Source organism: Artibeus jamaicensis, unplaced genomic scaffold (assembly GCF_021234435.1).
Source record: "Artibeus jamaicensis isolate MK-2021 breed Jamaican fruit bat unplaced genomic scaffold, CSHL_Jam_final contig_797, whole genome shotgun sequence".
Taxonomy (NCBI): domain Eukaryota; kingdom Metazoa; phylum Chordata; class Mammalia; order Chiroptera; family Phyllostomidae; genus Artibeus; species Artibeus jamaicensis.
This window is the reverse complement of record NW_026521977.1, coordinates 7,642,425-7,655,714: the sequence shown is the minus strand read 5'-3', so window position 1 is coordinate 7,655,714 and position 13,290 is coordinate 7,642,425. Positions and strand designations below refer to the sequence as shown.

The 13,290-nt window shown below is 47.6% G+C and overlaps 1 protein-coding gene across 11 annotated transcripts in view; it reads left to right on the top strand.

Annotated features, from left to right (window-relative positions):
* The window catches only part of PLEKHA7 (pleckstrin homology domain containing A7), a 208,471-nt gene that overhangs the window by 119,705 nt on the left and 75,476 nt on the right, over positions 1 to 13,290 (top strand). For 10 of the 11 annotated variants that reach the window (XM_037150583.2, XM_037150591.2, XM_037150595.2 and 7 more), the window contains one exon: positions 3,157 to 3,240. The exons of the other annotated variant lie outside the window; for it this stretch is intronic. In XM_037150583.2, coding sequence (XP_037006478.2) covers positions 3,157 to 3,240 — 84 coding nt within the window. The remainder of the gene's footprint in view (positions 1 to 3,156; positions 3,241 to 13,290) is intronic. 11 annotated transcript variants of the gene reach the window in all.

Here is a 13,290-nt window from a genome sequence, read left to right as displayed (position 1 = left end):
ATGAAATACCCCAAGGACCTAATTCTTCTTCCTTTGCTCTAAAATTGCTGAACCAGAAACTTTGCCATTAGCAGGTTGGGTGAGTTTGATCAGAAATGATAAAATTTTCAAGACCTCAGGTTCCCAGAGGCATTACTTCGGTTCATCACTTTTTTCAACATGAATCCTTTTTTTATTTTTCTTTACATTTAGTGTTCCAATAGTATCGCATAACCCAAATCCGCAGTTTTCTTATACATAACATGGTTTAAAATCCCTACCCTGCCTAACTCAGTGAGTACGTGGGAGAGTCAGACTCAGTGAGGAATGTGACCATGTTTCAAGCTTCAGATAAATGCAGGGAATGATGGTAATGATGTTGGCTGATAACTTTTTTGGCAAAAGGGGCAGCATTCATATTAGGAAGGAAAAGTTGGGAAGCTGCCTTTAGGTTTGATGAAATAATAGCTGTATTTTTGTCCACTTAAAAAACAAAACTTCCTTCTCATGTTAGAATGTTAAGCTCATCTTTGCACCTATACCGTCCAGCTCAGGACTTACTTGCCCAAGACTCAGCACTTGTTCAGGCTACAAACTGATACAAACGTGTGGGGAGCCCAGGAGTTGCTATTAAGGTGCAGAGTATATGATACGAAGCGTTTGCTGGATGCTGGTCCCCCCACAGAGAAGATTCGCGCTTTGCCTGGTTCCCCCAGAGTTCCACCCAGCTGACCTTGTGAGAGGAGTCCCTCAAGTTTGGGGGCTACTGCATGCCGCATTGGTGCTGTCAGTGAGACTTCGGCCCTGGGCACAAGGGGAAGGAGGAAGGGGGGTGATGCTGTTTTCCTGATGCCATGTCTTCCGGGATTTCCGTCATGGCTAGGAATTGCCAGCCCCACAGACTCCAAAGGGAAGGGGACAGCAGGTTATCATGCAAAGAGCGTCACATTTAGAAACAGAAGATCTGGATTCATGTCCCAGTCTTGTCACTGACTGACAAAGTTATCTCAAGCAAGTCAACCCTTCTGAGCCATTTCCTTGTTCACAAGAGGGGTCGACACTGTTCATAGCCCGTATGTGTAAGAAAAGGCTTTTTGGGCTGGAGTGCCCTCGAGAAGTGGATAGCAGTGGCGTTGCTTTATTGTTACTCCCCTTAGGAGTTGGGCGTTTTTTTCCTGCAGGTGGAAGGGGGGCAGGCTTAGGTTAGAGTTTGTGTTTTCAAATTCCCTGATGAATAGAGAGGACCCTGTAAAAAGGAGCTGGATGTAAATAAAGCTTAACCGTTGAACCTGGTGCAAGGATTTCTGAAACAGGTGTTAAGGGAGCCTGCTTCCCATTCTTGTCTCGATAGATGCTCATGTCTTCACTCTGATTTTTTGGGAGGATCGGGCTGCTGCCTGCCACATGAGGTCATAGGGTTCCAAGGGCTTGCCTGGAACCAGGAGCTGGGAGTCTGGAGGCTGGCGGAGGTTGGGAGGGGTGAGAGGGTGCTGGGGTGAGGTAGAGTCGCAGGAGGGAGCAGCCTGGCCCTGCCTGCTTCCTGTTTGGCTGTATCAGGACTCAGGCTGCGCTAACCTAGTTCAGCGTCAGCTTATTCCAAACATCAGAACGCAGGGTGCTCTGACCAGGCTGCAGGGCAGAGTAAGGAAAACTTTCCCATAGGCTTAGAGATTCTTTCTTTTCAAACCTTCGTGCTGTGCTCATTCAAATCTACTAATCACTGGGGTGGCTCGGTGGTCAGTTTGGGGATGGGGCTGATACTGTAACACTGCCAAACTGAGGTGATGGGTTGACTGACAGTGAGTGAGAACATGTTAACCCTCTGTGTTAGGGGCCGTAAAAAAGGACCATGCCCTGGTCATTTTGCCTCTGGAACTTTAACCCAAGGAAACAACTTGAATCGAAGAAAAATGCTCAAAGATGTATTAATTATAATAGTGGGGCCAGGAGGGGGCACCTAAAATGTCCCGCAGTAGAAGAATGTTAGTCTTTCTAGAATGTAAGCACTGTGGGGTAAGGACCTTTCGTTCACTTTGTATCTCCAGCCCCTAAAACAGTGCCGGGCACACAGACGGCCAGGAAAAAAAATTTTTTTGAACAGTTGACTGTGTGAAAAAAATTTTGTCTATGTGATGAGACTATTATTCAGCTATTTCAAATGAAGAAGTCTTAATGACATAGGAAGTATCCTATGTTAACAGGATGTGATTAAAGCGGGCTGCAGATTTCTAAATGCAGTAAAATCACAACTTTTTTTCTTTCTTAAATAAAAGGGTAAAAAAAAAAAGCTGGGAAGGGGAATCTACACTGGTATGTTTCTAGACGGTGAGATCATGGGTGACCATTTTTCTTCTTTCTGTCTAGATTTTCTAAAATTTCTTAAATGACACTGTTTTGCTATTGGGGAAAACATTTTAAAAACAAATCATATCCTTTTAAAAAGAAGGAGGGAAGGTTGGTTTATTCAGAGAATAAACCAGCAGCCTCTACAGCCAGCTCCTCCTTCCTTTCACAGAACCAGGCAGCCTTTGTGCATACACAAAACACCTACACACTTTGGTTGTGCCTGTCAGCTTGGTGTGGAAGCTGATCCCTCCTAATTTCAAAAGGGTGATAGAAACTCTACAGTGTTGAAACTGTGCAGGTCACGTTGCACGGACATGCTCGTACATTTATATTCCATCATTGAAGTGAAGACATTTTGTAGTAGGGAGAAGAATGTTAAGAAGACAGATTTTTCTGGGTGGGTGGTTAATTCTTAGCATTCTTTCCTTGGTTCATGGGTTTTGAAAGCTGTTGTAAGTGCAGCCTGCTTTCCTTCATTCTTGTTTCGGCGCGTGCCATCTTAAAGTAACTTTTGCTAAGCCGCTCAGTTTGTTGGAGTCAGTGCTTCATGGAATGTCTCTTTAAGATGCAGCTTTCTCTGGAAGCTAAGACTTCCCTAGAATTAAAGTATCTGCATCTTAGGTGGCCTTGGGCACCTGAGCTGGAAGTTCTTGGCTTTTGAATAAAGCTGGATTGTGACAGAGTAGGTGCCTCCCGGCGGAAAGGCCCACTTTCTCACCCTGGAGGAAGCTGGTGGTCGGGGGTCCTCCGGCATTCCTGACCATTGTCGTGTCTGTGATTGGTTTCGTCCACATGGCTTTTCCTTCATTATCTCTCTTCCTTTCTCTTTAGCCATAACCAGCAGACCACAGCATTCAGGCATCCTGTGAGTGGGCAGTTTTCTCCAGAAAACAGTGAATTTATTCTTCAAGAAGAGTAAGTACTTTTTTTTAAAAAATATTTTCCTTTTCCAGGCAGCGTTTGGAGGTTTACAGGCATTTGGTCAAAACAAAGCTCATTGGACTATTTTCCCCCTCTCAGCTAGAGGGGTTCTGAGTTTGTTGACTTAACCTGAAATGCAGGAGTTTTGTTTTCCAATCTCTAGACCTTTCCGAGTGGGAAGAGGGGAAGTGGGAGATGATGTGCCGATGTGCTGTGATTGGTACCGTCAGAGTCCCTTACCTCTGTCCCTGGAACGAATCCTTTTCCTCAGGTGACCTCTAACACATTCATCTAGTGTGAAAGAACCTTGAATGCAGTCTCGTACTGAGCTGAGTGAGCCTCTAAAGGAAGGGCTCAAGTACGAGTCCAAAGCCAGGGCTAAGAGGAGAGGAGGACTTGTGACACCCGCTGGCCCTGGACATTTCGAACTCTTCTTGCTTGCTTTCCCTAACACAGGAACGTTCTTGCTCCTCAGCAGGGCCTCTGGGTACTGAGGGCAGGCGCTACCGGCCAGGGCTGTCGCCTTAAAAATGCATGTGCAGCCCGAGCAGGCTGTGTTCTCCCCAAAACGAAGGCAGAGCCGCCTGTGCAAGTGGCTGTGTTCTCTCGCACTCATCCGAGACGGTTCTGTTTGAAGAAAACAATTCTGTTTGAGAAACAAATAGAGATGTGGGCTTTACTTCTTTTTTTTCCAAATCATTTTTCTTCTGCTCAATCACCTAGACCAAATCTCTTTTTAAAAAAATTTATTTATTTATAGGGGGAGGGGAAGGGAGGGAGGAAGAGAGGGAGAGAAACATCAATATGTGGTTGCCTCTCACATGCCCCCAACTGGGGACCTGGCCTGCAACCCAGGCATGTGCCCTGACCTGGAACCGAACCAGCAACTCTTTGGTTGGTAGGCCAGCACTCAATCTATGGAACCACACCAGCCAGGGCTAGATCAACTATCTTAAAATGAAGGATCGGTATTCATATTTTTATAGCATTTGTCTCCCTTGGTACTTATACCTTTAAACTTTCTATTATGGAAAATTCAAATATATGCGAAAGTAGAGAGATGCAGTAATTTATCCATTCTATTCATTGCCCATATTCAATAATTTCCAAAACATGGTTGATTTTTGCCCTTGCTGAGTGGCTCAGTCGGTTGGAGCATCATCCTGTACACCAAAAGTTCACGGGTTCCCTAAAGGGAAGTAGGCCAAGTCTGTCCCTGACCGTTCTGTCAGGGCACGTACCTAGACTGTGGGTTCGATCCCTGGTCCGGGTGTGTATGGGAGGCATCTGATTGATCTTTCTCTCACACATCAGTGTCCCCCCCACCGCCCCACTAGAATCAATAAATATATCCTCAGGCGAGGATTTTAAAAAGCAGAACAAACAAACATGGCTGATTTTATTTCATCTGTATATTCCCCCTCCCTCCCTAGATTCTTTTGAAGCAAATTCCAAACATATCATTTCATCTCTAGTATTTTCAGCTTAGAGTCATTATTTTATAGAGCTTTTAAAACTAGAAATCTGTAATTACAATAATACTTACATTCCTTGCATGTTTACTCTGTCCTGGGGATTTTACATGTATATCTCATTTAATACAGTGACCCTGAGAGGCAGGTTACCATCATCGTTTGAGAGGTGAAGACACCGAGACTCAAAGAAAGAGTCACTTGCCCAGAGTTGTTGCCTGGCGAGAAGTAGAAAAGCCAGGACGCTGCTCCAGCTTGACCTCTCCACTCAGGTCTAACCCTTGCCCTGGTCAGATGCTGCTTGCTGAGTTATTTTGATGCTGGTGGCCTATGGAACATGATGGTCGGACTGTGGGGTTGGGGGTCTGACTTTGAAAGCGTTAATATTTTATCAGAGGGAGAGAGAGTGGGTGAAGGTAAAGCCTATCTTGTGTCCTACGTTGAGAAAGAATTGCTGTGTAAAAACACCCGAATGTGGATTCTCCAAATTCCAGCTTGGAGTGAGCTCCTGTAGAGGTCGTTGAGTTCAGCCCCTGTTCGTAGGCATCCTGAAGCCCTGGGTGCCTGTAATTATTAAAGTTCTGGGTAGGGAATCCATTAGAATGCTCACAGTGGGAAGTTACCAACCTTGTTTTCATAAAGATTTTGTATATTTCTTTGTAGAAAGGGGAAAGGAGGGAGAAAGAGAAGGAGAGAAACATCAGTGTGTGTTTGCCTCTCACGCGCCCCCTACTGGGAACCTGCCCCCAAACCCAGACATGTGCCCTAACTGGGAATTGAATCTGCAACCCTTTGGTTTGCAGGCTGGTGTTCAATCCACTGAGCCACACCAGCCAGGGCAGAAGTTACCTAGAAAATGCAGCCTTTTTATCACTAAATACCTATGTCACACACACCTCCCTTTCCTCATTGTTTACAAAAGACTTTGTCCCCTTACCACTTCTGAGAAGGTAGCCTCTTTTGTCCCACTGAAATATCTCTGTAGCTAATCTCAATTTTATTTCATTTCCAGAGAAAATCTGTTCTTTCCAGGGGTCACTGTTTCCCTCTAGAGCCCATTTCTTGGCTGTCATAAGGAGTGCTTGCTTGTCTCAGGTGGTGGGTGCAACCATTTGGCCAGACACGCCCTGAAAGAGGCAGAAGGTGCTGTAGGCACTGGGAGGCAGGGAGGATTCCTATGAACTGATGTGACGATTCCTGCTCTTATTCATTAAATACTTATTAAATGCCGGCCTCGTGTCAGGGGGTGTGCCAGACTCTGCAGTTACAGCAGGAAGACAAATGTGGTCCTGTCTATGCAGAGCTGATGGTTGAATTGGGAAGATAGATAATTAAACAGGAGATCACAAATGTGATCGATGTTCACCACCGAAGAAACAAAGGGTTCAAGGGGAGTTGATAAAAGAGCGTTCTGGCTTAGGGATTGTGGAAGGCCTCTCCGTCCTGGGAAGGTACGTTGTTTACATCAGGACCTGTCCAGTCAAGGTGAACAACCTGGGCAAAGTCCTCCAAGGCAGAGAGGGAAGAGCGTGGGGGATCTGTAACCAGCTAAGTTAGAGTGAAAACTGAAGAGCACCAGGTGGATTCTGGAGATACTTGGGAGGTAGCATTGACAAGGCATGGTGATTGATAGTCTGTGATGGGATGAAAGAGAGGGAAGGCTTTCTTGAAGTGTCTGGCCCTAACTGGAGGAAGGAGGAGGATTAAGATAAGCCAAGATAAGTGTGCAATGTCTGAGTGTCAGTCACAGCTGAGGGAAGTATGACCAGTCTTAGCGGGGTCAAAGGGCAAGAAGACTGACATGTAGTGGAGGTTTGGGAAGGGGAGTATGGAGATGAGGTTGGAGAAAAAGGCTGCAGCCCATTATCTAAATGGCTTCCTCCTGAAACACCCTTGGATTTACTTCCTGGTGGAGCTGTGGAGGGTGGTGAGGCAGGCGTGAGTGCCCCTCACAAAACATCTTAATACAGTAATCCTGAGGAGTAGGTTATCATCATGAGTGCCAACTAATAAGATTACCGTTATAATCTTGTAAAGAAGGACTTAATTCTGTGTGTAGTGTTTTATGTGGTGAAGAAAGAAAGGTTGAGGTGACCATTTTTGTCCTTCACACATCAGCTGTCAGAGTGTGTTGGTGGATAAAGGAAAATTGGGTCTTGTCTTTGTCTTCTTCAAAGAGGGTCTGCTAAGGCCACGTTGACTCCGCTTGCAGAGCCTTCACCCTGGCGTCTCGGAGTGGATCCTCCTAGAGCAGCGGTTTTCAGAGCACGGTCTCTGGACCAGCAGCACCTGGGAACTTGTCACACACACGTTCTCGAGCCCACCCCAGACTTCCTGAATCAGAGGCTCTGGAGGTAGAACCCTGTAACCTGTGTTTTAACAAGCCTTCAGGTGATTCTGATTCAGCTAAAAGTTTGAGAACCATACCTTCCTCTTTCCATCTCTCCTAAATTATTCCCAGATTCTTTCATTCATCCTTAAGTCTCCTCCTCCAGATACCAATCATTCTCAGGCTGCAGTAATAATCATAGATAATTTTTGAATCAAATAATCTTTGCTTCCTTCTCTTGTAGGAAGGAAAAAAATGGTCTCCATGGTGACTTCCTTAGAGTATTGCTAATGTGAACAGATGCAGCATCTCCCCTACTGTTGGCTGGTGGAGCTCACCTGAGCTGCCTGGTGTAAAGGGCATGTCCAGCAACAGATGCTTTTCCATCTTACATGTTAGAAGCACAGAGGAGAGAATAATGTGAAAGCTATGATTTGGCAGAGCCAGAGGACATAAGCTTAAAGTATTCTAGTTACTGTGTATGTGATATAGGATTAGTCAGCATAGGCTAGGGTCTGCCTTGGGAACAGCATCAACCAAAATCTCAGTGACTTAAAACAGTTAGGATTTATTTCTCACCTTCACTCCATGTTCATTGCGGGGCACCTCAGGGATTCTGCTCTGTCATCTTTACTGAGGGAGGCTCCATCTCGGTGCTTCTGTGAATGCCAAAGGGAGCTTTGTGAATTCTGCACTGACCCTTTTGCTCACATTTCATTGGCTAAAGCAAGTCACATGACCACTCCTAGCTTCAAAGGGACAGGGAAATGCATTTCTACCATGTACCTGGGAAGAGAGTTAGAAATACTTACTGGTTAGCACTAATAACTACACTTAATCCACAGTCCAGATTTATTAAAGGGAAGTAGGCCAAGTCTGTCCCTGACAAGCTACTTTTGCTGCATGACTATAGTGTTTTTGCTATGCTGCCTAGTTCATTGTTAGACCCTCCCAAGGTGGGTGGGTGTCAGTGAATGGGTCCTGCAGCCTTGTTCCCCGGGGGGACACCCCTGCCAATCCAACCCAACAGGCATGTCGAAGTCTGTTGGAGGAGCTGAGGCAGCATTAGGACAAGTACAGTATGTGGGTGTAGAGAAAGGCGAGAATAGTACTGGTGTGCCATGGTGTTTGGGACTACTTCATTCATTCATTTCATGCTTACAGAGCACCAAGGATGCACCGAGCCACAAACACTGTGTTCTGGGCAGTTAATTTCAAGAGGGATGTTGAGCAGTCGACATTCCCCGGAGGAGGGGCACCATTATGGTGAGGGGTCTGGAAACCTTGCCTAGCACAGGTAGTCTGCAGGTGAGAAGGTGAAGGAGGGTGGGCTGTTAGTCTTTAAGAAGGCTTGGCAGGCGGAAGTGGGGTACATTTTTTGTGTCGCTGCCAAAGGCAGGCATTAGATCAATGAGTAAAACTTTTAGGCAGGCAAATTTCAGCTCAGCCCACAATTTTCTAGGGAAGAGATTTACCAGCATCCTTTGTTTTAGGATCTAGAATTGCATCTTTAACATTAAGTGAAGTAATCTATCTCTTAGAGTAAGAGTTGACTTTTCCATTAATAACAGCATTATCATTTTCATAGCTGACACATATAGCCCTTACTGTTTATTACCAGCTATTTTTCTAAGTACTTTGTGTATATTTTCTAAGTACTTTCTCATAGGACCAAAACAGTCCTATGAGGAAGACACCATTATTACCATGAATACCGAGGCACAGAGAGGTTAAGAGTCTTCAAAAGTCGCACAGCTAGTGATGTTACAGAATAGAGGTCCAAGGGGGGGCAATATTTGGTCCACCCAGGGATGCCCAAAACTTACAGAACAGATACACCAAGCCCGGACTCCAGAAGATGGTATACTAAACCATCCAGACCCCCTACCGGGCCCGATTGTCAGTCACCAATTGGAAAGACATCTCTCAATGCCAGAGATTTGTGAAAAGGAAGCAAAATGTTTATTTAATGCTATACAGACTTATCGTAGTGACCTAACGTCTTCATTAAAATACCAAAGTCCTTTAGGATATCCACCTACGTACACAGCGCTCCCTTCTCCCCCTGCCCTAAATCAGGGTACCCCAACTCAGGAAAGAAGCAAACATCCGTTTTTCCAGGCCATTGGTACCATCAACTGCATCTCCATCCAGGCAGGATCTCCAATTAATCCAAAGTCATGTGGCACCTTCTCACGGTCCACTGGCAAGAGTTCTTTGAACCCATTTTTCCAGGCAAAGTCTTTCCTCTTTCCCAGGCCACGTGGCCAAAGGGAGCACCGCAAAGCCGTGTGGGCCTCTTCTGCCAGAGCTGCAGGGGTCTGCATTCCTCCAAAAGCGCGTGGTTCACCCATTCACCTTGCTAAGAGGGGGTCCTCACTCTGCTAAAACTGCATGGCTCTCCCTGCTAAAGCTACATGGTGATTCTCTCTCACATGGCTGCAGGAATCCCCATTCTAGCCAAAAGCGCATGGTTCTTCCCTCAATGGCTGCCATGTCTGGGTTTAAATCCCCATGCCAATCTTCTTCTGTACTCCTATTTCTGACTCCTCCCACAATCAGTTACACCTGCCACTATTTCTGTATTATTACAAGTGTACTGGGCTGCCATCATGAGTCTGGGTAGACATGGCCCCATGTCCTGGAGCCTGTCCTCTCCAAGCTCCTATACAGGTGCTGTAACTCGGGGGACCTGCGCCCCAGTTACATCTTGTGGGGAAGTAACTTCATTCCCCCTGGCTCCAAGCCTGGCCACAGCCATTTAACATATCCAAGTGACCCGCCAAAGGCAATAGATATGTTAAATGACCCTGCCATGCATTAGCTGCAAGGCTGTGGCTGTACAAAACAGCCCTGCATGTTCCTGCTCCATGTGTCCCTTCCCCCAACTCACACCTGTGGGGGAAGGGGTGAGGACATCTTATATGTCTCTTCAATATTCCTATATACTTTGAGTTCTGGGCACCATTCCAAATCCCTCTTTGGGGACCCCCCTCTTGGCTGCAGCCTGTACCAGTGACAGGATTTGAATCTGGGTAGTCTGGCCCCAGATGCTGTGCCTCTGACCACTACACATACTGCCTGTCATTTCAGTGATTTTTCAGGAGACAGTCCCCTTTCCTGGCTGTACTCAGGTGTAATGTGCTAAGTAGTCTACCACTGCTTAGAGATTTTAATTGTAATTGTATTTGCTGTCACGAAATTTGATCTAATAACTGCACGCTTGCTTGGAAGACATGAAGCCTCCTTAGTAGGCTTTTCTTCAGAAAAGGTTTGCAGGCCTTTGTGCGGAGCCTCATTTCCAGTGATTGGATCATTGGGGCGCTTCTTTGTCAGCCTCTTTCCCAATTGTCAATGATTTTCTTAAATTGGGATCTTGTGGTTGCCCTTTGTGGCTTACAGGGCCACACACAGGGGCCCTCCTGAAGGGGGTAAGCCTTGGCCCAAGGAACTTCCAGGCTGTAGTTTCAGCCGTTGGTGCTGTGCATAAGGGCATTTCTCCTTGGTGCTGGTCTGCCTGGGAAGCCGCTGACAGACGCCTCTGCAGCTGCCGGGGAAGCACTCCGGAGTCTTGACTGACAGCAGGCTGCGTACACTGGTCCCCAGGCTCTGTCAAGCGTTTGATGTTGAGGTGGGGCCTAGCCGAGAGAGCGTGCGCTCCGGAAGTTCAGAAGCCTGCTCTTGTGCTCATCGGCCAAGCTGCAAGGCACCCGAGATCGCCTTGGAGTCTCCTAACGGGGAGAGGACCCTGGCCAGGCTGCCTCCCCCCCACCCCATCCTGGTGACTCTTGCTCCTTCCCTTGAAGTCTTGAGCAGCCCTCTGTTTTCTCATTGCACTGATTGGAAAAGAACTACAAGTTGGAATTGCCGGAAATGTTTTGAGTGGTGTTTGGAGGATAACTGGTAAAAAGATATTATCTTGCTGAAGGTGAGAATTACCTCGCTTACCTTTGACCTTTTGGGGATTCGTTTTGCAGGCTTTAGGGCAGGCTGTCCAGGGCGGGTGTGAATTATGGGGCCTGGGGGTGGGACGTCTCCTGCTGTGGGAGATGGCCGCCTGCCTTCCCTCCTGCAGTTACAAACTGGTAGCCGTTGATAGTGAGACATTAAGGGTACAGGATGGGGGTGGGGTGCAGTACAACTCGGAGCTTGGGGAAGGAATCTGCCCTGTTGCTCATCCGCTGAGCCCTGGGCTGTGAGGCTGACGCGTTGCTCTCTGCGGCTGTGTAGCCAGCACCTTGTCCCTCCACATTGGCAGTCTTGGGCTAGCTTTGCCTGTTGCATTTGGTTGCCATGGCAACAGAAAATTTGAGGAAAAATGGAAACAACTGGCAAGCAGATACAGAAACTTGGACCGTTCAGTTTTCCTTCTTGGTCTAGGAGACGGCACTTGTGATAGTCACAGGTAGGGGGAGAGGTGGTGACAGTGTCCTTAGTTCATTCAGATGCCTGAGCACTGGCTTGGCCTCTGATGGGGATGTGTGAAGGGCATTGGCACAGGGAATGCAGTCGTTGCGATTCCGGCTCTGTTTGCACTGGGTGAGACGCTGCAGTGGTGGCTTCGCCGTGTGTGGAAGGGACGCTGGGGCTTGCAAACAGTGGTTTTGTTTTGTTCAGTGACTTCCCTTGTCCCCTCCTGTTACCTCCCCCTGGTCTGGGATGTGCCCAGATCTCCATTATAAAAGGCTATTTTCTACTGAGAGAAGTGGCTGCCCGATGAGCCAGGAGGAACAGATAAGCTACAAGAGGCTCCCCAAGGCTCTGGTTGGAACTGTAGCATCTCTGAAACAGCAAAGCAGAGGTGGGAGGAACAGTCGGGGTCAAGGTCTGGCTCTCCCCCAGTGCAGATAGACACATGCAGCCCGGACAGTGGAAGAGACTGACCCAGGGTCATTTGGCAGAGAGGGACTCGGGCCAAGTTCAGAGTAGTACTTGGGTTTGGGGGTGCGGGAGGTGAGCCTGTGGGGCTCACTGGATTATTTTCATGCCAGGTGAGGGGTGCTGTTTGGGCTAGTTTTCAGCTCCCCGGGTGGGGTGGGGTGGGGTGAGGAAATGGAGCTGTGTTCCAGAGAGGATTGTGGGGGAGGGGGAAGAACCCAGAAAGCCACAGTTGAGTAACGAGGCCATAGTTGCTGAATGAACTCCCGTGTCAGACAGCCGCCCCCAGGGTGTGGGGAGGTGTCTGCCTGTTTGGGACAAGAACTTTCTTTTATTCTTGCTTTTTCCCTTGTGCATTGGTTTTCCATACCCCTTAGGTGGTGGGTGTCGTGCCTTAAAAAATCTGCTGGTTGTTTGTGAACGTTTCTCCTTTCACAGCAATAATTTTAGCTGAGTTCTCTGTGTAGGATCCTTGAGGACGGAGCATGAATTTGGGGGCCTGTTTTTCCAGGAATGAATGGGATATAGGTGTCATCTCATCTGTCTTCTCAATAAGAGATCCCGGATTCCCCATAGCTCTCTAACCTCCACTTGAAGCCTTGAAGACTCGTGACAGTCTATTCCCCTGGGGCGAGCATGGGACCCCCGTCCCCCAGCCCCCCAGCCATAGGGTCAATACACTTCAAAGAATCCCCAGATGAAGTGTTTGTAGTGGTGTTTGTAGGAAATGGTTGTTGTCTTAGAAGTTAATTGTTTGGCCTCTTGAGCTTTTCTAGAGAGAAATGCCTTGGAAATGAAAACAAGGTGTACCTTTGATTTAAATTCTGGGGTCTGCACTGGTGACAGCCACAAACTGCTTTAGTGCAGGGCTTCATGGTTTCCTGAGCGTTGTTTCAGTGCACACAGCCGCCTTGAGCGGGAGGAGTTTCCAGCCCGTTTCGCAGTGATGGGAACGGAGACCTGGAGAAGCGGTGTGAGTCGTGGAGGGGGCAGTAGGTTGCAGAGCTTCGTGGTGACCCAGGTATTCTGGCCTCACAGTCTTTGTAGCACCCCGGGCCCTCTGGGTTTGGGGGTTAGTCTCAGGGCTGAGAAGGGCAAAAGCCTGCCTCTGTCAGACTTGGGGACTTGCTATGGGACGGTGTCTCTGTGGCAGAGCTCAGGTTTTGGGAGTCCAGCTTCTGTTTCAGGCAGGTCATTAATCTCTCTGAGCCTCAGTTTCCTTGTCTATAAGATGGAGATAGGAAAAAAAAAACTGGCTTTCCAGGGTTAAGTGAGATAATGCAGGCAAGGTGCCTGGCACATAACAGGTGCCGGACAAGTACAGCCCAGTCCCTCTGCTTGTTCGATCTTGTGTACCTGACCTGA